The sequence below is a fragment of the Rana temporaria genome, chromosome 4 (genome assembly GCF_905171775.1).
Source record: "Rana temporaria chromosome 4, aRanTem1.1, whole genome shotgun sequence".
NCBI classification, from domain to species: Eukaryota; Metazoa; Chordata; class Amphibia; order Anura; family Ranidae; genus Rana; species Rana temporaria.
The window spans coordinates 89,496,547-89,523,158 of record NC_053492.1 but is presented as its reverse complement, the minus strand read 5'-3'; the positions used below and the strand labels follow the sequence as shown (position 1 = coordinate 89,523,158).

At 43.6% G+C, this 26,612-nt stretch overlaps 1 protein-coding gene and 1 non-coding gene across 4 annotated transcripts in view; both read right to left on the bottom strand.

Moving 5' to 3' along the window:
* Nucleotides 1-26,612, bottom strand: part of KIDINS220 (kinase D interacting substrate 220) — a 180,711-nt gene that overhangs the window by 87,235 nt on the left and 66,864 nt on the right. For all 3 annotated transcript variants that reach the window (XM_040348643.1, XM_040348644.1, XM_040348645.1), the window contains exons 17-22: nt 22,298-22,587; nt 20,754-20,894; nt 16,158-16,401; nt 11,864-11,952; nt 6,761-6,905; nt 4,890-5,052 (exon numbers count right to left, since the gene is read on the bottom strand). In XM_040348643.1, coding sequence (XP_040204577.1) covers nt 4,890-5,052; nt 6,761-6,905; nt 11,864-11,952; nt 16,158-16,401; nt 20,754-20,894; nt 22,298-22,587 — 1,072 coding nt within the window. The remainder of the gene's footprint in view (nt 1-4,889; nt 5,053-6,760; nt 6,906-11,863; nt 11,953-16,157; nt 16,402-20,753; nt 20,895-22,297; nt 22,588-26,612) is intronic.
* On the bottom strand, nt 2,378-2,559 carry LOC120938706. Its single transcript, XR_005749201.1, has one exon. It is a non-coding gene; the product is annotated as a U2 spliceosomal RNA (small nuclear RNA).

Genomic DNA, 26,612 nt, shown 5'->3' with positions numbered 1-26,612 from the left:
TTCAACAGAGAGCAAACACTTTTTTTGTATTTTAATCATCTTAGCAGCACTGTAAGGAACCTGAAAAAACTTGTACGTATTTCAGCTCTTTACACATCTCAGCAAGATTGCCAACGGTTTCAGGTGAATATTTGGGTATAAGCCAGCCTTAAGATTCTGGGGGTCACAGAGGCAACCCAGGCTCCTCTAATGGGCTCCACACGATTCAATTTCTGTCCTTTTGCAACATAGGACAAGATTCTTCTTCAGCATGGTGATTTGTGGGTTCTAAGTGCTTGACTGATGTATGTGTGCCTAACCAATGAAGGTTGGAAACAGAGTGCCAGGTCTACAGCTCGTTTGTCTCAGACCACCAGCACAGTGAAGCACCATACAGTGAGGATCCCCTGCTGATTTTGTAAGTTTGCCTACTGACAAAAATGATCAGTCTATCATTTTAATGGCAAGTTTATTTTAACCGTGAGCGACAGAAAAACAACAAATATCTAGAAAAACGCATTTCAAAAAAGCTATAAATTGATTAGAATTCTAATAAGTGAAATACGTATTTGATCCCCTATCAATCAGTAAGATTTCTGGCTCCCAGGTGTCTACTATACAGCTAATGAGCTGAGATTAGGAGCACTCTCTTAAAGGGAGTGCTCCTAATCTCAGCTTGTTACCTGTATAAAAGACACCTGTACACAGAAGCAATCAGATTCCATTCGCTCCACCATTTTTTATTTATTTTTTTAAAGCCTATGGCGTGTGAACACACCCAACAAAAACTCCACCCAATACAGAAAAAATGTGCACACACATAAAGAGTGTTCACAAAAATGTGCAGACGGGGGCAAAGTCAAGTGGTCCTCCTGTGAAAAAGGACCCAAACCCTGATCCCCCGGGGCGTTAAGCTCCAGACGGGGACTAAGGTACTGTGGTCCGAGCAACCGAAGCCGACACGGACCCAACTTCCTTGGAGGGACTGCCGAAACAGAACCCTCCCAGTACTAGGTGGGGCTCCCCCGAAGGAAGACCCCATGAGAGCAGGCGGACCAAGCCAGCAGGCCATGTCCACCCAATCCCAAGACGTTCAGGGCTGGCCCGAGGACCGACACTCGACTAATCACACAGTGAACAAATAATGTGCACAAACAAAAAAAGACAAAAACATGACAAACCTAGGCAATAAATTAAATAAAGTGGGGGAAAGGGATAGTGGCGAGGAGAGTGAAAGAATTGGTCATTGTGTTATACAATGACCAGGCCCTCCAGCCAGGAATAAAAAATTCCTCCGGTCCCAGCCAAAAGGCCCGGCCTAGGAGGCAGGTGCTAAAAAAAAGCGTGTTATTGGTGCAGTGACTGTGGTACCAGTCAAATCATAGTGACCCTCACTCACAGTGATTCTTCCGGTACCCCTGGACTGCCAGTCCAGGGGCACATGCAACATAGGCTTTTCCGTTCCAAATCCAACCCCCTGACCGGCCAGTGCAGCCCTCCACCCCTAGAGAGCCCAGTGGAGGCTCCAGTTAGCAGCCTCCACCAATACTAGCCCTTCCAGACCCCCGTCAACCCGGCGGATTTGCATGGTATTACCCAGTCTACTCTCAGGGCAATACCAGCTCCTCCTACCAGATCTCTGACAGGGACAGCACTTATACTGGCCAGCCAGAAGGCCAGACTAGAACTCGGCAAAAAGACCAAGACCAAGCGCAGTACCCATCCTCACCAGGAGCACCCTTCCAGATGGCTCAGACGCAACCATTGGCCGGCCCCCAGTATCTGTCAGGCAGCACAACGTAGTCCCTGCTGAAACCATCCTTCCAGGTGCAATGACGTCATTGGATTGCATCCACCCTCCCCATGTAGGAGGTGCTTCAGCTCCTCTGACAACTGATGAGAACAGATTTTTTATTTTTTTTTGAAAAGCCTATGGCGTGTGAACACACCCAAAAAACTCCACCCGGTGCAGAAAAAATGTGCACACACATAAAGAGTGTTCACAAAAATGTGCAGACGGGGGCAAAGTCAAGTGGTCCTCCTGTGAAAAAGGACCCAAACCCTGATCCCCCGGGGCGTTAAGCTCCAGACGGGGACTAAGGTACTGTGGTCCGAGCAACCGAAGCCGACACGGACCCAACTTCCTCGGAGGGACTGCCGAAACAGAACCCTCCCAGTACTAGGTGGGGCTCCCCCGAAGGGAGACCCCATGAGAGCAGGCGAACTAAGCCAGAAGGCCATGTCCACCCACTCCCAAGACGTTCAGGGCTGGCCCGAGGACCCGCACCCTACTAATCACACAGTGACAAAACGTGCACAACAAAAAAAAGACAAAAAAGTGACAAACACAGGCTTAAATAAAATAAAGTGGGGGAAGGGATAGTGAAGAGGAGAGTGAAAGAAGTGGCCATTGTGGTGAAACAATGACCAGGCCCTCCGGCCAGGAATAAAAAATTCCTCCGGTCCTAGCCAAAAGGCCCGGCCCAGGAGGCAGGTGCTAAAAAAAGCGTGTATCTGGTGCAGTGACTGATGAGAACAGATACTACACTTGATCTTAGCCAAAAGGCCAAGACCAAGGAGCTCTCCAAGCATGTCAGGAACAAGATTGTAGACCTACACAAGGTTGGAATGGGCTACAAAACCATCGTCAAGCAGCTTGGTGAGAGGGTGAAAACAGTTGTTGCGAATATTCGCAAATGGAAGAAACACAAAATAACTGTCAATCTCCCTCAGTCTGGGGCTCCATGCAAGATCTCACCTTGTGGAGTTTCAATAAATTTTTGAGAATGGTGAGGAATCAGCCCAGAATTACATGGGAGACTCTTGTCAATGATCTCAAGGCAGCTGGGACCATGGTCACCAAGAAAACAATTGGTAATACAATACGCCGTGAAGGACTAAAAATCATGCAGCGCCCGCAAGGTCCACCTGCTCAAGAAAGAACATTTACAGGCCCGTCTGAAGTTTGCAAATGAACATCTGAATGATTTAGAGGAGAACTGGGTAAAAAAAGTGTTGTAGTCAGACGAGACCAGAATCGAGATCTTTGGCATCAACTCAACTTGCCGTGTTTGGAGGAGGAGGAGGAATGCTGTCTATGACCCAAAGAACACCATCAACCACCGTCAAACATGGGAGGTGGAAACATTATGCTTTGTGGGGTGTCTGTTAAGGGGACAGGACAACTTCACCACACCAAAAGGGACAATGGACAGGGCCACGTATCATCAAATCTTGGGCAAGATCCCAAGCTAGGGCATTGAAAATGGGTCGTGGATTCCAGCATTAAACTGACCCAAAATACATAGCCAAGGCAACAAAGAAGTGGGTCAAGAAGGAGCACATTAAGGTGCAGGAGTGGCCTAGCCAGTCTCCAGACCTTAATCCCATAGAAAATATGTGGAGGGAGCTGAAAGTTCGAGTTACCAAATGTCAGCCTTGAAACCTCAATGACTTGGAGAGGATCTCCAAAGAGGAGTGGGACAAAATCTCTCCTGAGATGTGTGCAAACCTGGTGGCCAACTGCAAGAAACATCTGACCTCTGATTGCCAACAAGGGTTTTGCCCCCAAGTACAAAATCATGTTTTGAGAAGGGGTCAAATACTTATTTCACTCATTAAAATGCAAATCAATTTATAACTTATTTGAAATGTGTTTTTCCAGATTTTTTTTTGTTTTTCTGTTTCTCACGGTTAAAATAAACCTGCCATTAAAATTATAGACTAATCATTTGTCAGTGGGCAATTGTACATAAATCAGCAGGAGATCAAATACTTTTTTACCCTCGCTGTACTTGTGTGCCCAACCAATGCAAATCAAACACAGTTACCAGTCTGCTGCTCCTTAACTTCAGGGCACCAGCACAGAGAACATGGCATTCCTTAGGGTGAACTGTGTCTCCACCAATGGAGAGGAGGTTGGAGAATGGGAGTTTACCACTTGCCTCCCTCACTCTTTCCTGAATGTGCATACATTAAAGTGGATGTAAACCTACTCTCATCCTTTCTAAACTACTGCCATAGTGCTGATCTATTAGGATATAGATGCCTCCTGCATGTATCCTTACCTGTCAAATGTCCCCCCTCTTTTAGGAGACCCGAAAAACTGCAGATTCTGTAGGTGGGTCTGTTGTCCGGAGCTCGGTGGGTGGAATCGCGATGTCCGTAGCCTCCCCTTGTCAACATGCATTCTCTATGTATTTCTTACACTGAACTTCTGCTATGATCACTAACATCCAGTCAAAATCCAGAAAAGTCACCACATGACTTCAGCATGCCCAATCATGCTGAGGTTTGGAGCAGCCAATCCTGGGAGAGCTGAAGAAGAAAGGAGGAGGGTATCTGAAGTACACAGAATGTCTCTCTCAGGCTTGTGCATGAGATATGTAAATAACCTGTCACGCACAGCAAGGGGGAGAAACAGACTCCTATTTCTCCGTGTGTCAGTTTTTATCTCACTGAAAAAAAGATAAGAGGATTTCTCAGAGCTGGATTAACTCCTAGTGGCAAGACTGGGTACAGATGACATGACATCCTATACTGTATAAGGTGCAAGCCTTAATTAAAAAAAATAAAAAAAATTGAGCTTACATCCACTTAAAGATCCTGTATGCACTGGCATGACAAGTCGCTACCCATTGCTGGCAATGGAGACGTTCATGTCGCAGCAATTATGAAAAAAGTTCCTCTGCTACTTTTTGACTATTTAATTCCGACTTGCATAGAATTCTCTTAAGTGAGTGGGACGTGGTTTTAGGTTCCACACAGAAAAAAAATTGATAAATAAAATACCATCAGATAACATTTTAAGCCTTTCAACTGTACTGTCATAGTAGGTACAATGGTAGCAGTGATCCCTTACAGGACAAAATAAGGAAATTATTTTAAAAACTGTAAAACTAAACACTTACCTTTCATAAATCGTCTTTAGTGTGGTCTGATCATTGACACTCTCTGTCTCTTCAAGGTACAGGATAAGCCAGGATGTTCTATATGGCCACTGCTCTGTAAGGTTGATCCATGAGGCCAGCCTGTCCCAGTTAAAACTTATCTGGTTGGCTCTTAATAATCGTCCTGTAAATGTGACAAAAGGAATAAAAAAAACTGGTTACAAAAAAAAAAAAAAACACACACACACACACACACACACACACACACACACACACACACACACACAAATGTAAGTGGTTTTGGATGTTCAGTTACTGATGGGCAGTCAGCTCACAGGCATCCATGTATAAAGCGTTGGACCTTGTAATCCAGACTGCTGACGCACTTCTACGAAAGATGTATTGGACAAAACATTGAACGTGTCCGGTTCTCTGCATTGTTCCAGTCCAGTAGCCAAGGACTCTGAGGGAATCTACATTGATTGAATTATCTGGAACATCTGGAAATATCAGATTCTTGGTCCTGAAAAGCATGGCCTCTCTTTAAAGTGGAAGTTAACTTCCATCACTAAATTTTTGCTATAGGTAAGCCTATAATAAGGGTTACCTATAAGATAATGTAAATATCTCCTAAACGTGCACCGTTTAGGAGAGACTTACAGTACATGCAGCCGGTGACATCACTGGCGCAGGCGTTCTGAAGGAATGGCCACCCATGCCATTCCTTCATTGCCGTGACGTCATCGCGACTCCGAACAGTCACAGAGCTGGAGTCCGCGAACTCGGAAGCAAGACAGGGGAATATGAAAGTGGCCTCCAGCGATGACCTTGCATTTCAGGCAAGTTTCACATATTGTGCTAGTATGCAATGCATACTAGCACATGCCATTAACTTGCAGGTAAGAAGAAGGAAAAAAAACAAACACATCCAGCGATTTACAACCACTTTAAGGCCTATCCTTTTTACAGATATGACCTGGCCAGTACAAAAGGCTGCCCTGCAATGCCACACAATATAGGGGGCCAACTGTCCACTTAGTTTTTTTTTTTTTAAATAAAAGTTTACGTTATGCAGCACTTGCCAACTGCGCACAATTAAAGTAGACATTTTTATATTTGGAACCTATATGAAAAATAAACGTTTAAAAAAGGAATGATTTTTTTTTGTGCCGAACAAAATGGCTATTTATTCTTCTCTCCAGTGAGGCCCCGTACACACGACCGAGTTTCTCGGCAGAATTCAGCCAGAAATTCGATGGGAGACGTATTCTGCCGGTCGTGTGTACACTTTTCGCCGAGGAAACCGACGAGGATCTCGTCGGGCCAAAAAGAGAACATGTTCTCGATTTCCTCGTTAGTCAATGGGAAAAGTTGGCTGGGCGAGATCCTCGGCGGCTTTACAAGGAACTCGACGAGCAAAACGATGTGTTTTGCCCGTCGAGTTTCTCGGACGTGTGTACGGGGCCTGAGTGCTGATCAGATGTACAGTCCTTTCCAAGATGAATGGCTGGTTTGTAGTGGCTCCGATACAAGTTGGGTTTATTCAATAAAGCAGTAAAAACACCACAACAGGACCCGCCCCCCCCCCCCGCCCCCTTTTCACACAGCTTATAAGAACAAAATTGAGGCGGTCAATCACAGAGCTCCCTCCCGTGTCATCATTTTTTCTCTTGGCGTCAGAAAAACCTGTCATAAGTAACTCATGCTGATAGCAGAAGAATGAGGCAGCAGACAGAAATCACACTTATTGTTCTGAATTGAAACATGTACACACTATAAAAGGGATATGCTTTGTTCATATTTTAAAGTGGGTGTAAACCTCTGACATAACTACTGAATTTAGTTTGGCTATAAAGTTACATTCTAACTCCGATACCCCCTCACTTCATTACCTGTAACTGAAACAATATTTAACAATCTTCTCATTGTCTGGGGACTGATGTCACTGAACCAGTCTTCTGTCACTAATAGTTTGGTAAGGTCGAAGGACATCTGTCGAGTAATCGATCTCTGCATGTGACGTCTTCTGTAGGTATCCTAGGAGGAAAAATTAAAAATTTAAATAAGTAAATAAATGCATGGCAACGGTAAAAAGGTACTGTGCTGCATCCACTGATAATTATTATACAGGATGTATATAGCGCCAATAGTTTGCGCCGCACTTTACAACATGAGGGCAGACAGTACAGTTACAATACAATAGGAATCAGAGAGTCCTGCTCGTTAGAGCTTACAATCTATGATGGACCTTACAGCTTAAATGGTAAAAAAATTAAAAGTCCCAAAGCAGTCTAAACTGAACGGCAGACACACCCAAACACAGGCAAGCAGCCCAACAGGAAAATATCAAAAGAAAAAGAAAACCAAAAGGTATTAAAAAGAGCCGCTTGCAGAAAATGTTACCCAAAACTAGCATTTGCAGAGGAAGACACCTCGAGCTTGTAAAACTTAGAAAAAGTATTAAATAAAGAACAGGTTGTTGCTTTTTAATATCTAGGACACCGAGGACCTGGTGACACAAAGCCCAAATAACTTTAACCCATTTTACTGCCACCGTCATATGTCTTAGGATGGTATTAGGGGGTGCGGTAGCGTGGTACCCCACCAGTGTAGTAACCCAGAATTCTCAACTTGACAGGTTGACAGGCTCCAGGGAGCTTATAACATACAGAGGAAACTGGCGTTTCATTTTCATCATTATTTACTAAAGTCCACTTTGGGACCTGGAGCCGGAGATTTCTTAGAGATCTGGGTGGGATAAAATCCCCAGTCCTGGGTCCGGGTTTTCAGACTCACCGGCACATTGATTGTTCAGGTGTGTGTGGGCCTGATAGAGTCAAGACCATGATTCTGGGCTCCACCCTCCCAAGGAGTCCAGGCTTGCAAGGGAGAAGCCAGAGAGTGCAGGTGTGCATTGGAGTAGCTAGAGAAGCTGGAGAGTGCAGGCTGCACTGTGAAATCCAGAGAGTGCAGGTGTGCACTGGAGTATCTAGAGAAGCTGGAGAGTGCAGGCTGCACTGTGAAATCCAGAGAGTGCAGGTGTGCACTGGAGTAGCTAGAGAAGCTGGAGAGTGCAGGCTGCACTGTGAAATCCAGAGAGTGCAGGTGTGCACAGAGAAAGTCAGAGACCCAAGTCTGAGGGTCAGAGCAGTGAGGGGCTGCCATTTGTATGGACTGTTTGCAAAGCGGAGTAGTCTGTAGGAGACAGAGATGAGCCTGAAGTAGAAGGCCTGAGCAGCACTGCTGTATGCATAAACCGGGAGGCTGAAGTTATTTGGTACTGACGGTGAAAACCCCCTGCGAGGGAAAACCTGTGATTTTGTTTTCTTAAAATTTTCTTAATAAAAGTGGGCCAACAAGCCCTGAAATAAAATTTCTGGAGTGGATTGTACTCGCTAGCGGGTGCTACACTTATGCTAAACAACCCCCAAATATCACAGGGGATACTAAAAGACATGAGACCTATAGCATGCTGCTCCTCTAGATACAGGTTAAAGATGAACTGCATCAAAAAGGTTTGAAATAACCCCCCGTAAATCCAATGGCAACTCTGTATCCAAGTCAAAGATGGTGATGGGACCCAAAGCCCTGGCCTGATCTAAGGGTTAGATGAAAAGATGCTGGGAGTGCCATTAGAGCCTGAGCAGGCAGAGCGCTCCAAACCCAGAGCACATGCAGTCAAAAAGGTCCTGAGAGGGCATGAAAGCCACTGTGGACATGGGGAGGGCTTGGCCTCACCTGACGGAGTGATAACCCTAGCACTGGGTTCCAGATGTCAGGTACCGTTTTTTTCTGCGGAAGCTGAAAAAAATGCTCCCTAAAGCACTAGAGACGTATAGGCTGGGGTCACCATAGCAGCCAAAGACATTTTGCACCCAAGCAGCAGTAACAACTAAGCCCTAAAACAAGGCAAGGCCTCAGGTGGTCACAAATCCGGCAACTTGTGTTGGTGAGAGTTGTAGGTGGCTGAAGGTGTCCACTGTAGTCAAAAAGTGGTAACAGAGCAGACTTGAGATCCACATTGTGTGTCACAAGCCGATGCAGCAGTAGAATGAGGTTCTGTAGGCTGAAAGGTGGGAGAGCGCACAGAGTCACATTAATACTCCGTCCCTCACCCTTCACCTTTACCATGGAAAAAAACAGCACTTGCAAAACAATTTGGGAAGTTCTTAGTGGCATAAACCGATAAAGCTCCTGGTTTAGCTCGAATGGCCTACTCATGAAGTAAGTGTTCAAAAACATTGTCACACCTGGAGCTCTGCCAATGCTGGAAAGCATTCCATGGCCAACAGTACTCTCAAGTCTGAAAATGTCACATTGCAAAGCCAAGTGCCCAAAAGTCATATTACAAGCTAGCCTTGCATGTTCATTCAAGCGGGGTTTGGGTACAGCCTCCAAAGTAAGGTGGAAGAAACGCTAGTCCTGTTAGCCACTTAATAGAGACCAGTTTAAAAAGTGGTGTAATAAGGAGTCTTGATTGAGGCGAGAAAAAAAAAAGACTAGTAAAAGATAGACTTACAGCGGAGCTGAAGTAAAAGGTGTCCAACCTTCTAGAACTAGAAAAAAAAAAAACTGGAGGCATGCTGGGTGAAAGGGACTGGCTTACAGTTGCTCTGTTTGCCAGTGCCAAAAAAAAAAAAAAGGTCCCTCCGACAGATAAGAAGGCTCAGTCGCAAGAGCACTTGGGTGCCGTTTGCCCATGGAGATACCCTGCAGACTACCAGTGCCACCCTCTAGATGTGCCCACGTGTCCTTAGGAATGGGCTTGCTTGTATACTTGAGGAATCAAATCAGTCTCCATAGCATTGGTCTGTGTCTTGTTCTGCCCCGATTGCCACACTGCTCTTATAGCACAGTGTTACCTCAAGAGATTCTGTGTCCCATTGTACAAGAAAACGGTCACTGAAGCCCACTCAGTCTCTCCGGCAAGAGCAGGGGGTGGGAGTCAAACCTGCCCCTTGATATAAGACTGAAAACAACCCGGGTAAATAAAGTTTAGCCTAAAAGGACTAGCTGGTGGCAGAAGAGAAAACAAAAGCAGGGCTCTGTAGCAAAGGGACAAACAAGGAGAGCACCAGAGATACACCACCAAGGGCAGACCAGCCGATAGGGAAGGGACACAACCAGGACATCACAGATTTAACACAAAGCACTCTAGGACATTCAGCAGCACCCCCCCCCCCCCCCCCACACACACACACTATATTTCACACACCACACCAAAAGTACAGTCTGCAGTAGCAAGCAGTTGGGCTACCCAGAAGCATTCACCAGTATTGCTGCCAGACCCCCCCATGTGGGTGCAATCTTCACCGACCGCCATAGTTTCAGGCACTCGAGTTTTGGGTCTGCTGCTCTGGACCTATATAGCACCCTGCTGCAAGCACTAGACAATATAGAATTGCACAGGGTTTCATACGTTCAGGTCCAGTGCCATCTGGCAACATCAAGTGCCGGGTTCAGGTTCCATCCTCTAGCAATAACCTTTAGTTTATCTGGATAACCTGTCTCCTGATCCCTGTTGAAACCTTTGAGAATCTAGAAAATCATGTAGAAAGCTGCACACCATCACCTTGAACACTGGGAAAAAAAAAAAAAAAAACCCGTCCTGGCAGGGGAAGGGTTATGCCAGAAAGAGGGCTTCCTTTATTATTCTTGCCAGTGTACATGGCACATAACTGATGTAAGAACTCTGTGTCCCATGAAGTACAATAAAAACATAAACCCATTTGTCTGATATAAATGTCCATTAAAATGTAAAGTGAAAATTGCATGGTGTGCAGCTTAAAGCGGTGTTTCACCCTAAAAACACATTTCTAGCATGCCATCAAGCATACTAGCGCGATCTACAGTATGCCTTTCTTTTATTTTTTGGCGCCGTACTTACAGTTTACTGCCGTAGTGAAATTTCAGACTCCTCGCGGGGAATGGCCGTTCCTATGCAGAGGGAAGATGATTGACGGCCGGCTATGGCGCGTCACGCTTCCCAAAGATAGCCGAAATAGGACTTGCCTCTTCACGGCGCTATACGGCACCTGCGCACAGACATCGGAGCTGACTGCGCAGGCGCCGTGAAGAGGCAAGTCCTATTTCGGCTATCTTCGGGAAGCGTGACGCGCCATAGCCGGCCGTCAATCATCTTCCCTCTGCATAGGAACGCCCATTCCCCGCGGGGAGTCTGAAACTTCACTACGGCAGTAAACCAAGTACGGCGCCAAAAAATAAAATAAAGGTGTACTGTAGATCGCGCTAGTATGCTTGATGGCATGCTAGAAAAAAAAAAATGTTATTTTTAGGGTGAACCCCTGCTTTAAGCAGGTTATATAGGAATACACACACACACACACACACACACCTCTTCTTAATAGGCATACAAATAAAACAGCCTGCAAAAATCACAAATTTCCTTCCTAGTAAACCATCTGCAGACAGCCAAACCTTCTCAGTCTTTGATTTTCCGAATTTCTAGTCTAGTGGTTTTTATTTTTATTAGCGCCATAAGAAAAAGTCAATACAGCCTGGGCTATGTCCCAGTGAAAATTGCTTTTCTAAAACAGTCAGGATACAGAACATAATAAACCTTCAGTATCAGACTCTGGAAGCCCAACGCAATTCTGATTTCACCATTCCGAGTAGCGGGATTATAACCTAGCCAGCATGGCTATTGGCCCGACTTACAAGTAATGGGAACAGCAGAGTTTGGTCAGGCACCATATTTCCTATATTTGGAGAACACGCTGACTTTTCAGCCATGTAGGTAAATGATTTGCTTTCCAAGCATACTTAAGAAATCGGAAAGACGTGTTTTATTCATCCATCTTTTAACAGTAACGCGTTTTCCCTTTCTGAGAATTTTACAGGTGGACATTTCAGATGTAGAGAAAATTAAAATAGAACACAGATGTCTTGCTGCCGTGATATTGAAGGGAAAACTACAGAAAAGCCCACAAATGGCTCTTGAATGCCGACTGCAAAAGCTAGCCGCTTCCTCTTACCCGTCTGTTTAGGGCTGTTTTGCTGCCAACTTTGGCAGTCTCGGCAAGACTGTGCTGCGACACCCTGCGGTCCAGATCCTCATGGCCACCTAAAAGGAAAAAGAGGGGTGTATATTTTAAAAGGAACTTATTGCAGCCATGTGACACATGACAGACCACTGATACGCAACATAAAACAGTGTAAAATTTAGGCATAACACTGTGGCACAAATGTTTGTTTTGTTGCCTTGCAGTGCCTGTAAATCCACGAGGATTGACACCAACAATCCTATTAAAAACAGAATCTGGCAGCCAAAGTTCCACAACGACTTGTTAATAGTCACATTCGACTTTTATTGTTCTGCAGCATTCAAAGCAGTATTAAAAACACAAACATTAATCATATTGCAGCCTACCAATTCTTAGATGTGAATGCGTTCCTTTTTTAGGCTTATATTCTTCTATTTTCATCTAGAGATCCAGCCAGTAAGTCTATTGTTTTTCATAGACACAAGTTCTCCAGCAGACTATCAGTTGGATAAGAGAAACAACTTAACCACTTAAGACCCGGACCAAAATGCAGGTAAAGGACCCGGCCAGGTTTTGCGATTCGGCACTGCGTCGCTTTAACTGACAAATGCGCGGTCGTGCGATGTTGCTTCCAAACAAAATTGGCGTCCTTTTTTTCCCCACAAATAGAGATTTCATTTGGTGGTATTTGATAACCTCTGCGGTTTTTAATTTTTTGCGCTATAAACAAAAATAGAGCGACAGTTTTGAAAAAAATGCAATTATTTTTACTTTTTGCTATAATAAATATCCCCCAAAAAGATATAAAAAAAGTTTTTTTTTTCCTCAGTTTAGGCCGATACGTATTCTACATATTTTTGGTAAAAAAAGAAAAAAAAAAATCACAATAAGCGCTTATAGATTGGTTTGCGCAACATTTATAGCGTTTACAAAATAGGAGATAGTTGTATTGCATTTTTATAAAAAAAATTTTTTTTTACTACTAATGCCGGCGATCAGCGATTTTTTTCGTGACTGCGACATTATGGCGGACACATCGGACAATTTTGACACATTTTTGGGACCATTGTCATTTTCACAGCAAAAAAATGCTATAAAAATGCATCGTTTACTGTGAAAATTACAATTGCAGTTTAGAAGTTAACCACTAGGGGGCGCTGTAGGGGTTGTGTGTGACCTCATATGTTTTTCTAACTGTAGGGGGCGGGGCTGAACGTGTGCCATCATTGATCGTGTTTCCCTATATTAGGGAACACATGATCAATGAAGCTGCCACTGAAAAACGGGGAAGCTGTGTTTACACACAGCTCTCCCCGTTCTTCAGCTGCAGGGACCGATCGCGGGACTCCAGCGGCGATCGGGTCCGCGGGTCCTGCGGTCACGGAGCTTTGGACCCACGGCTGGGCACTTAAAGAGGACGTACAGGTACGTGCTTGTGCCCAGCCGTGCCATTCTACCGACGTATATCTGCAGGAGGCGGTCCTTAAGTGGTTAAGTACATGCCCCCGCAGATCGGCGAGGAGAAAAGGCAGAACAGAGCTCTGCCTATGTAAACCAGGCAGAGCTCGGTCCTGTCAGCAGGCATGTGAATTGGATGTGCAAAGCAGGGAAGAAAAACCAGCAAATCCCTTAGGGAAGCACCTCATTGTAAACACAAAAACACTGGTAAAGCACACATTTAATCCTTTGATCGCCCTAAATGTTTAACCCCTTTGCAGCCAGTGTCATTAGTACAGAGATGGTGCATATTTTTAGCACTGATCATTTTATTAGTGTCACTGGTCACATAGTGTTACAATATCTGCCGCAATATCACAGCCCCACTCTGCTGATTGCTGCTATTACTAGTATAAAATAAAATCTATTCCAGTATATATACACACACATCATTTGGAGACACTAACTTTGCATAAAAAACAATCAATAAACGCTTAGTGGGATTTTCTTTTACCAAAAATATGTAGCAGAATACATATTGGCCTAAATGAATGAAGAATTAATTTTATTGGATATGTTTTATAGCATAAAGTAAACAAATAGTTAATTTTTTTTTGAAAATTGTTGGTCTTTTTTGCTTTATAGCGCAAAAAAAATACAAAAAAACATAGTGATCAAGTAGAACCAAAAGGCGGCTCTATTTGTGGGGAAAACATGACATAAAATGTTATTGATGTACAGTGTTGCATGACCACAATTGTCAGTTAAAGTAACGCAGTGCCGTATAGTAAAAAAAAAAAAAAAAAAAAATGTCCTGGTTATTGGGGGGGGGGGGGGGGGTAAATATTCCAGAGTTCAGGTGTTTAATTTATTCATGCAAACTTTATCCCAAAAGGAAAAAAAAAAACACGTTTGCTGTAACGGATTATAAAGTGAGAGAGTTTGGCTTCAATATGTTAGTGTATCTAAATCTGCTAAATACATTTAACACTAGCCTCCCCAGACCAACAATGCTGCTGTCTGTTGTGCCTTCTCTGCTCATTCCTTCCGAGTTGTGTCTCACCAATACTGGAGTTATGTTAATGGACAGATCACCAGGTAAAAAAGGCCAAAGAAAAACCAATACAGCCACCACATCTAGATTGGTAAGCTGCCATTTATTAAATTTTTTCGTTTTGGGTTTAATACCACTTTAAGAAGTTTCACTCCATTGGCTCCCTCTGTACAAATTAGTGTGAAGAAAATACTTCAACAATTATACCCCTTTCACACCGTTTTTCAGGCGTTTTAGCTTTCACACCGAGGGCTTACACACCAAGGCGATGCGCTGGTGGGACCGCTCCAAAAGTCCTGCTAGCAGCATCTTTGGAGCGGTGCGGTTTTTACCACTCCTTCCCATTGAAAACAACGGGACACCGCGGCTATACCGCCGGCAATGCGCCTCTGCAGAGGGGCATTGCCGGCGATTTTAACCCTTTTTCGGCCGCTAGCAGGGGTTAAAACCGCACAGCTGGCGGCTGAATACCGCCGCAATTCTGATGGTATAGCGCCGCTAAAAATAGCGCCGCTATACCCCCACCGCATCTCCCGCCTCAGTGTGAAAGGGGCCTTATATAGACAGAGAACCCCTATCAGATTTTCCTCATCTGTGTCCCATTGTGGAGATTTCTCTTCACTTCCTGTCCCATAGCCAAACAGGAAGTGAAGGGAGTTCCTTGGGGACCCCAGGTCATCAGCACTAGTGTCCCCATTGGAAAATTTTCCCTCTATTACTTTTCTGAGGACAACCCAAAATTTGGGATTTTCTTTTACCTTCACCTTCAATGATAATGGTAAACAGGACCAATAGGAGGGTGAATCTCCCTAACAGGGGCACAAAAAGCAATAAAAAAAAACGACCCTCTCCACTATATTCAAACTAAAATAAAAGTTCTGCCTTTAGGTATACTTAAAAAGGTAATGTGCATTAATGTACCAGGACAGTGTGAACTGCTCTGACAGCAAAAAGTCCAGCTCAGAGGAAGCAACACAAGCTAAATAAAGAAGAAAAAAACAAAAAGCTTCAATAAAGGAAGCCTACACATGCATAGCAATTCTAGGCGCTACATTTAGCTACGAACAGAAGCCTAATGGTGACTTTAATTTAAACATGCTTACATACCATCTATTTAAATTACTGCACCTTAGATTTAAAGACCCCTTTCACACTGGAGCGGATTGCAGGCGCTATTAAAAATAGCACCTGTAAACAGACCCCAATCAGCCGCTGTCTCCAGTGTGATAGCCCTGAGGGCATTCACACTGGAGCGGTGCGCTAACAGGACGGTTAACAAAAAAAAAATCCTGCTAGCCGCATCTTCGGATCCGTGAAGGAGCGGCTATACCGCCATCAATGTGCCTCTGCAGAGGCGCTTTGTGGTGGTTTTTAACCCTTTATCAGCCGCTAGTGGGGGGGTAAAACCGCCCGCTAGCGGCCAAATAGCGGTAAAGCGCCACTAAAAATAGCGGCGCTTTACCGCCGACGCCGCCCCAGTGTGAAAGGGGCCTATAGCTGCCATGACTATGGCAAGAAGTTGCATGTGGTCTGCAGCCAAATATCTCTTATTCAGACTAAATGAATTTTCAGCTGCACAGATTACAGTCTATCATGGCTCCGCCCTCTGAAACAGGAAAAAACTTGAGGCAGTTCAATGAAAGCTGGAGAACAAACATGATATACATTCTTCACAGCAACAAAACTTCGCTTGATTTCCCCACATGCTGCTGTTGTAGGCCACACCAATATTTAGCACTGCTCTTGTTTCAACCAATGATCCCCATGATGGTCGTACTCTCAAACAGGTCTCACCTGCATTATCCACGCCTGGCACATCTCCATTAGTAGTTGCTGCCACGTACAACTTCCTTGCATTGCTAAGCCCACGACTGTTGAGGAAAACGGGCAAGTGGACAATATTGCGCATGTAGTCGTGGCCATTAATGTTGGAGTCTCTTAGGACACTATTGAGGTTTTGGTTGATTGCCTTGATGATAATATGTGGGTCACTTGCAAATACTGCAATGAAAGGGCCTTTGGAGAACAAGATCCGCACCTATAAAAATAAATAAAAAACACCATTCAAAATGACAAAAAAAAATATTTTCAAGCAGTTAAAACAGCTACTTTCCACCAGTAGATTTCACCCTCTGCAGTTAGGCTTTGGTTACTTCCTTGTCTTAAGCCTACATACTGACCCCCTCTGCAAAATATCAATAATTGCCCGTCTGCCAGGTGGGGTCCAACTTTTCCCATAGGTAGACATCCAAAAGCCCCGAGACGGTTGTTGGGTGCCACCATTTTAAATTTGATGGTCAGAAGCCTAACAGACTCAGATTTGCCTTTTAGATGACACACTATTGCAGCATTTCTCAATCGGGTGCCACAGCCTCTTAACCTGGTGTGCTGTCTTGGATTGTCAGGGGTGCCACCTGTAGTATATTCACATCACTACACCACCCTGTATTTTAACACAGCAGCAAACGTTTCCATGGTGCAGGCGGGCTGCCCGACGGCACCATGGAAAGACATGATGCTAATATCCAAGGTTAACAGTGTGATGATAATGCAGTGTAAGAGGGCCCAGGGTAGCCATATTGTTTAAAAATCAGTCAACTATGAGATATTTTTTTTTTCTTTTTTAAATCTATCTCATAGTTGACTGATTTTCAAACAATATGGCTGCCCTGGGCCCTCTTACACTGCATTATCATCACACTGTTAACCTTGGATATTAGCATCATGTCTTTCCATGGTGCCGTCGGGCAGCCCGCCTGCACCATGGAAACGTTTGATTGGTCAGATCATTTCTGTCAAACATTTGTCAATACCCTCATGGACCAGAACAGAGGGGCTAAATCAGCAGTCTGGAGTTCTTTTTAACATCGAACAAGGAACATCAGCTTAAATCATCTTACGCTCATTGACTGAACTCTGCTGAATGCACAGAATCGGGATGCTGTTAAAGGAGTTGTAAAGGCAGAAGGTTGATTATCTTCTTGCATTCTCTGCATAAAGACAATAAACCTGTGTGTAGCAGCCTCACCGGCACCCCTAAGGCCGCGTACACACGACCGGTCCAAACCGATGAAAATGGACTGAAGTTCAGTTTTATCGGTCCAAACCGACCGTGTGTACGGCCCATGGACGGCTGACCGATAGGTCAAAACCGATGGTTAGTACACAAAAGCATCGGTTCAAAACCCGCGCATGCTCAGAATCAAGTCGACGCATGCTTGGAAGCATTGAACTTCGTTTTTTTTCAGCACGTCGTGTGTTTTATGTCACCGCGTTCTGACACGGTTTTTGAACGGATGGTGTGTACACACATCAGACCATCAGTCTGCTTCAGCGGTGAACCGATGAAAACAGTCCGTCGGACCATTCTCATCGGATGGACTGACCGTGTGTACGCGGCCTAATACTTACCCAAGCATCATCTCTGCCCAACGATGTCCATGGGTCCCTCGGCCATCCGGGACTCTCCTCCAGCAGCGGCGCCATTGGCGTCCATGGCTGTCAAAGTCAGTTTGCCAATCAGGAGAGAGAGGGGGCGGGGCAGAATGGCAGCTGGGTCTGATTGGACACACGGAGCTGCAGCTCGGCTCAGGTGCCCCCATAGCATGCTGCTTACTGTGGGGGCACTTAATAGGTGGGAGGGGTAAGGAGCACAGAAGAGGGACCCGAGAAGAAGAGGATCCAGGCTGCCCTGTGCAAAACCATTACACAGGGCAGGCAAGTATAACATGTTTGTTTTTTTAAACAAGACTTTACAATCACTTGAAGTATTTTCATTCTTAAAACTTTGTTTTGCTGTTGCATCATTGTCTTTTTTTTCTTTATAATGCTCTTTAAAGTACATGTTTTGCTTGCACTGTTTTACTTTTTATATATTAAAGAATATTCTGATGGCAATCAGAATGCTGAGGGCATTTGCATGATCTATGAGCCTGCCCATGAATAGATGTCGTCTCAAAAACAATTCCAGTGACCCCCCAACCCCCCTCAATTGCCAATAATAAAGATTGTACAACAAATGCTCACTTCTGCTCTTCTATAAAATGAACATCTTGCATAACTTAGGTTAAAGGATCAGCAGCTCTCACATAAATTTGAATAAAAACCCGTTCATAGGATGGCAACGGCAACTTTGATACAAAATAATCAAGTTTCATACGTTCATTGTTCACTCTGACACAACAGATAAATATTACAAGCCTATTTTATTTCATCATCAACCCAAAGCCACTATAGTAGCAGAGCCAATCTGCATAAACTGTAAAAAATGCAAGCATCTTCAATAAATAAATTGGATATTTAGTGCATAAACCCCCAGCAGGTGGCACTAAAGGAAAATAAGTGCTAGTACTTTGCTGCCCTCCTGTAAGGTCAGTGCCTAGGTGACAGCCGGTGTTTACTGGTCCTGTGCGTAATCAAGCAGCCCATTACTTGGGAGATATACAGCTCAATAAACAACCTGCTCCCATAAAACAGACACAGACTAGCAGGATGTATTGCCATCATTTATTTCTGCTTCTTTCATGAAGCTCTGTCTCTGGCTATGGCAGCCCTCCGGGGCAAATTCACAAGCTGCTTGTAAAACCTCCTGCGAACGGCAATCATTATACAAATAATAGTCATGTAGATCATTTGTGGAACTTCCAATGCAGTTAATTATGGCTGTAAAAGTGCTACAAAACAGCAGTGATACAGCATTCACAGCACCGCGAATGAACGGGCTTTCAGAGCCTGTAATTAAAAGGCAATGTTTTCACTAAGTGTTCAGTGCCATCATTTGTTATCCAGCATCATTCTATGCCATTTATTCGCAATTCACTTCAATGTGGAGCACATTTAATTACCTAAAGGAGAACTCCGGGCAGGAACACTAAAAAGGCAACGACCCAATGACTTAACATTATTTGGCTGCTCATTTTCTAGTTATCTTTTGACATGCAAATAAAGATTTTTAGTTGAAGTGCTTCTAAAAAGACAGAAGGTTTTTTTTTAACTTTTACTCTAATGCATTCTCTGCATTAAAGGTTAAAAAAAAAAAACTTCTGTAAGCAGAAGGAATAAGGAATGAGTCACTATGACTTATCACTCCTCCAATTCATTCACTTTTAAATGTAGATTTCAGTTTGATCTACTGATCTGAGAAGGTAAAACTGCCTTTCCAACCTGGGTGCCCTCTTGGGTTTTTTCTTTTTTTTTTTTTTAGATGTGCCATGGGTGGTGGGGGAAAATGGTACAGTGAAATCATTAGTTTCTAGGATGTAGGAGGTTGCCCTGCACAGCGGCCCTTCTTGCATCTTCATTTGCCCCCTTCCTATGTCACAATGTCAATGCCGGAATCAGCATGTTGTGTGAAGTAGCTGCGTGCAAGCGGTGTTTTGGCTTGGTCAGAAGGCAGAACTTGGTTAACTTGCTGGTGAGAGTTATATAGCGCTGTATGAGGCAGGTATGGAGCTTTCTTAGTGCCTCTCCTACTGTAAACCATGCTCTGGCCTTGCTGGAAGGCAGACCTTTATTTACTTGCCAAGTGCTTGGATGTGGCAAGAGCAGCATAGTGCGATGTGTCAGTTCTAGAAGTTTTATTAAATGCACTTTAACTGTTGTGGGAATACAATTCTCCATACTCCTTCAAGAAAGTTTTCTTGTCTTTTTTTTTTTTTAAGTACAGCTTTCTGGGTAGCGTCCCTGTCAATACATGTCGAAATAAGAGCATGCAGCATGTACCCGATTGGTCCCTAATCTGCTCCTGCAATCTGTTGAAGGGCACGTATGGAGAGCAACTGAGGGTGTGGAGCAGGAGCTCCGAATCTGTCTGTCATTTATGCCAATTTAGGGCAGTTGTCTGCACCCCCCCCCCCCCCATTTTAAACTGCAGAGCCTAGAGATTTTGCATACTTCTAAATGTTGGAAAAACGCTGCTGTAGGGACACCGGTAAATATGTAAAAAGGAGCCTAAAGCTCCACCTGCTGGTTCAAAGGAGTAATAAAACAGAAAACAGACAAAAAAAATAAAAAACTGATAAATATTTTTTATAAAGCCACTACGCATTCATTTAAAAAGTTTTCTTTATTCAAATTTTTCTTTTCCCTTTCCATCAGAGAATTAAATTTTATTTTATTTATTTTTTGTGTTCCGTTTTGTTGTAACATTTCACCTTCTGCTAAAACTTTTGTGAATCAGTACTGCTTGGACCTTGAAGAAGGGGACACACCTCGGAAGCTCGTCCATGAAAAATGATATGTTAGTGCAAATAAAAAAAGTATCACGGACAGTACTCAATTTTCTCTTTATTCTAATCAAAATAGAAAACAGCATTTACTAAACCAAGCATGTAATACATTACCTTTACTAAGTACACAACATAAAGGCAAACAGAAAATGGGGGTACCTACCGTATCCAGCATTTGCAAGACCTTGTCTTGCTCACAGGCATCCAGTCCATCAATGATCACAACGAGTCTTGTCTGGTTCTGTGTGAAACTGTCAATTGTCTTTGTCATTTTAGCCATCAGTTCTACTTCACATTTCAGAACCTGGAACCAAAAATATTCACACCGACACCATTAAGACAAAACAAACTGGCTGTGGTTTATAGGCAGTCTGGATACCTGATTGCTTAGATGTCAGAACAGGAAGGGATCTTTCAATCTATCATAGCCAGAGGACCACAGAACTTAAAGCTTTCAGTCATATATTTCACCTTATAATGGTTTCCTTATCATTGTTATTTTTCTCTCTCTGCTATATCACCCTACCAACACCCATGTGCCTTAAAAAAAAAAAAAAAAAAAAAACAAGCAAGTGCCTGGTTATCCAAAAAACACAAAAGACAGCTTTTCTATGAAAAGTTATTTTTTCACTGTGGTCTAGAAATTATGTGAACCAACTTCTATTTTCCGCTTCTAAACCTTTCCCAGTAATCCTTATCTGCAAACTCTAGACCCTCTCCCTGCTTTTAGTCACATAACATTGGCAACAGGGTAGGATATCATTACAACATTCAAAGTAGTAATGGGCATTACTTGGAGTAGTGCAGACCAATAACCCAGTGGCTCTAAACCTGGGAAAAGGTTACATTTCAGCTGCCATGCTAACACCATTTCCTGATGCATGTTCTAGGTAAAAACAACCCAAGGTATGCCCATATCACAAGGGTAAACTAAAAGGCCTGGACTTGTAGTCCAGGAGAAGCCATCTAAAATTATTGCAATAGGACACAGCAGGGCCCAAATCTTTCTGCCCCCACTCCCCACCAAGCATGTTCAATTCTATGCAATGGTGTTATGGTGCTATAGAAGAGTGGTCTCCAAAAGATTAGACCCTTTGCTTGCCTTTATTCAGCCCATGGGCAATATTTCATTCACCAATACCATCAATGGAGCATAATTCCCACCCATCACTGAGACCAGTAAAGAGGGACAATTCCTCCCAATGACACCACAATTGCTCCTTATGACACCAAAGATGGGGCATGTTATTTTCCCCTCCGACGTTGGGACCTTTTCTACTCCCAATGGCTACAGTTCGGCCTCCCTAAAGTCTGACGGAAAGTAAACTGGCCCCCTGTTTAAAAAGTTTTTCAGACCCCCTGCTACTGACAGGCGACCTGGCTATGAAGTAAAAAATTACCTCAAAATTAGTGACCCGTCAAATACAGTATGGGGTGCGACATAGCAGAAAAAAGGGAGGGGAGGCTTCATAAATCACCAATGGTATGGTAAAAAGTGATGCACAGGTACTTTTTTTTACATAAGTACGGATACTTTTGCTCAAGTATGCGCCAATACCAAGAACTCATGCAAAGGCTTACTATCAGTGCAACACTAATAAAAGGGATATTCGACAAGAAGGCAAATATTGGGGATCATTAATTTAAGAGCACAAACAATGCAGTGTCTTTTTAATTGATCATAAAAAAAATAATCAGTGGCAGTACCTTCATGAAGCCCTCACTTTTCAACTTGTGAAGTCTGGAGGCCGCACTGTGAAGGCGTTTTCTCTGTGAGTTCAGTATGGAATCCATCACTTGCCACCATGTGAGACAATTCAGAACCAACACCAGACCAACAACACAAGCCACAGCTATCAGAATAGCATTCACAGTCATGTTCTTTGCATCCACTTTGAAGATTGCCAGTAATATGACCCCAGCAAAAATGCAGGTCATTATAAAGATGAAAATGACAAAAGATGGAAGGCAACAGGTCTTCTTCCATTTCTTCTTCCCTAAAACAAAAAGGCATAGATCATTTACAAAACAGTTTTAAAAAAGACAAGAGACCAAAGTGAATGTTATGCTGAATTTGCAGGGAAATGGGGCAAGGAGCATGACAACTCCGCTGGCAACCAGAACCCATCATCAACAAGATGAAAAACAAAACTGCAACCAAAAGCAACAAGTCAATCAAATACCCTCATTCAATCACTTTGCTTGTAAAGGTGCCCATACACTGAATACCGTATTTAATCGGCGTATAACACGCACCCTAACTTTTAGAGGGAAGTTTCAGGGAAAAAACCTTTCCACAGCCCCCTGTGTATAACACGCAGGCACAGTTTACCCTCTATTTTCAGGGTAAAAATTAAGTGTTATACACCAATAAATACAGTAATTGTTAGCGGAGAAAAAGGTGTTCAATCTGGCCTTTTAACAACTGGCCACTGTATAAAAACTAGAAAGCCAGGATATACAAGCAGAGGAATAACAGAGCCGAGGAGCCATTGGTGCCAGTTCCAGAAGAAATGGTGGGGACAAAACTTAGATACTAAAGGTGTCGTTCTTTTTCATTTAAAAATAACAAACATGTCATACTTGCCTGCTCCATGCAGTAAGAGCAGCCCAGATCCTGGGGTCCTTCATCGTCGCTCTTGATCCCTCCCTCCTGCCGAGTGCCCCCACAGCAAGCGGCTTGCCATGGGGCACCCGAGCTGCTGCTTCTGTGTGTCTATTCAGACAAAGAGCCTGAGCTTGGCCCGGTCGTCTCTCTACCCTCATTGGCTCACTGACTTTGCTTGACAGCAGGGGGAGCCAACGTGCCCGCTGCTGTGCTCAGCCAATCAGGAGGGGGAGTCTCCCAGGCAGCTGAGGCTCTTGTGCAACATCTCTGGATCGAGATGGGACTCAAGGTAAGTATTAGGACTCATGCACACTGGACGTTATAAAAAGGCCAGTAGCGTCAGCTGTAGAATGAGTTTTGCAGCATTTTTGTAGTAATGTTTTTTTTTTTTTTCTTAAGCAAAACTATACTCCTACAAAAGCTTATGGCTCAAAAACACGGATAAAGGCAGAATAGTTGAGTTTTTCAGCGTTTTTAAGCTTTTATTAGAATTAGAGCGTTTTTACAGCTGAAAAATTCCTCTTAAAACCCACTAGCTCTGCATTTTTTTTTCCAGACAGAAAACCCCCCCCCACCAAAAAAATGCTAAAAACAGCCTGTGTGTGCATGGACACATAGGACAACATGCTGGGGAGTTAACTGGCTGCAGATAAAAATAATTGAAGTAAAAAACAGCAGCTGTAAAAAAAATCCAGTGTGCATGCAGTTTTTTTATCTTAATGCATAGCATACATTAAGATAAAAAAAAACTCCTGACTTTAGAGCCACTTTAAGATTTTTAAAGAGGAAGTAAACCCTAATGCCGCGTACAGACGGTCGTTTTTTGTGATGAAAAAAAACGAAGTTTTAAATCACGAAATAAAACGATGTTTTTGAAACTTCATTTTCAAAAACGACGTTGCCTACACACCATCGTTTTTTCAAAATGCTCTAGCAAAGCGCGGTTACGTTAAGCACGTACGACGGCACTCTGTTCCATTGAAGCTCGCTTCATAACTTGCTTCTGAGCATGCGCGGGTTTAAAAACTTCGTTTTGCCCACACACTATCATTTTAAATTACACAAAAAACGACATTTTGAAAAACGACACAAAAAATTCAAGCATGTTCGAATTTTTTTTTTGTCGTTTTTCAGAAGACATAAAACGGCGTTTGCCCTCACACACGGTCATTTTAAATGACGTTTTCAAAAACAACGTTTTTTTTCATCACAAAAAACGACCGTCTGTACGCGGCATAATGGGTTTACTTGCTCTTTTCCCCCCCTGAAAAGTAAAAGTATAATGGGCTAGTATGTTTAAAATGTTGACTGATTGTTTTCCATTTCAATTGCTTAAGAGCACTACACATTATTATTATTTGTTTTTTGAATTTAGTGAGTAATACCCAAAGAGTATAGGCTTGCTGTATAGAGAGTTTATTTGTTGCGTGGACACATTTTGGAATTTTATTTTTACAAGGGCAGGAGAGATAAACCATGCATAGGAGCCTCTAATGACGACTGAACAGCACAGAGAGGCTACCAATTCAGTCTGATGTGAGCTGAAGCCATCTCTAACAGCGTCCAACTCCGATATGCAACAAACATCACTATAGATCAGGGGTCTCCAAACTTTTAAAACAAAGGGCCAGTTTATCGTCTTTCAGACTTTAGAAGGGCCGGATTGTGGCCAGAAAATGTCCCAGGTCCGGCATTGGTGAAAATGAATTTGGCCCCAGGGTTGGTGGTCAATAGAGGAGGACGAGTAATGCCCCTATTAGTAGGAGGAATAGTATTCCCATAATTGGTAGCGGTGGAAGAAATAGTGCCCTATTGTTGGTGTCAGTGGGAGGAATTGTGTCCCAAGGGCCGGATAAAGGCTAGCAAAGGGCCACATCTGGAGACCCCTGCTATAGAGTATGGCTACATATGACTTGCTAGGAGCACATCAATGCTATTAAGTTCAATGTGTTTTTTCTTGGATGAAATGATGACTGCTCTCTCCCTTGAGGTCCTGTTGGTTGACTGTGAATAGCTGGGTGCATACTATGTGGGTGGACATACAGTATCTCACAAAAGTGAGTACACCCCTCACATTTTTGTAAATATTTTATTACATCTTTTCATGTGACAACACTGAAGAAATTACACTTTGCTACAATGTATAACTGTAAATTTGCTGTCCCCTCAAAATAACTCTACACAGCCATTAAATGCTTAAACCGCTGGCAAAAGTGAGTACACCCCTAAGTGAAAATTTCAAAATTGGGCCCAAAGTGTCAATATTTTGTGTGGCCACCATTGTTTTCAGTACTGCCTTTACCCTAGGGCATGGAGTTCACCAAAGGTTGCCACTGGAGTCCTCTTCCACTCCTCCATGACGACATCACTGAGCTGGTGGATGTTAGAGACCTTGCGCTCCTCCACCTTCCATTTGAGGATGTCCCACAGATGCTCAATAGGGTTTAGGTCTGGTGACATGCTTGGCCAGTCCATCACCTTTACCCTCAGCTTCTTTAGCAAGGCAATGGTCGTCTTAAGCCGCATACACACGACCATTTTTCAGGTCATGGGAAAAACAACGCTTTTCTCGATGCGATTCTTGTCAAGCCTGCCTTGCAAACACAAGATCGTGAAAAAAAAAAGCTTGAGCAAAGCGCGGTGACTTACAACATGTACAACGGCACTATAAAAAGGGGAAGTTCCATTTGGATGGCGCCACCCTTTGGGCTGCTTTTGCCGATTTTGTGTTAGTAAAAGTTTGGTGAGAGACAATTCGCGCTTTTCAGTTTTTGTGCTTTTCAGTCTGTTACAGGGTGACGAATGTGCTATCTCCATTACAAACGCTAGTTTTACCAGAATGAGTGCTCCCGTCTCATAACTTGCTTCTGAGCATGCGCATTTTTCCCCCCCCGTCGTATAAGCCTACACACAACCGTTTTTTCACGAGGTGAAAAAGGACGAGAAAAATTAGAGCATGTTCTTAATTTTTAATGGCCATTTTTCACGTTGAGAAAATGCTCTGGAGCCCACACACGATCGTTTAATAATGACCAATTTAAAAAATTGAATTTTTCACGTCATGAAAAACGGTCGTGTGTACGCGCATTAGAGGTGTATTTGGGGTCGTTATGTTGGAATACTGCCCTGCGGCTTAGTCTCCAAAGGGTGGGGGATCATGCCCTGCTTCAGTATGTCACAGTACATGTTGGCATTCATGGATGCCTCAATGAACTGTAGCTCCCCAGTGCCAGCAGCACGCATGCAGCCCCAGACCATAACTATCCCACCACCATGCTTGACTGTAGGCAAGACACACTTGTCTTTGTACTCCTCACCTGGTTGCCACACACACACACACACACATCTTAAAACAAATAAGTTTATCATGGTCTCTCTCATCAGACCACAAAACATGGTTCCAGCAAACCATGA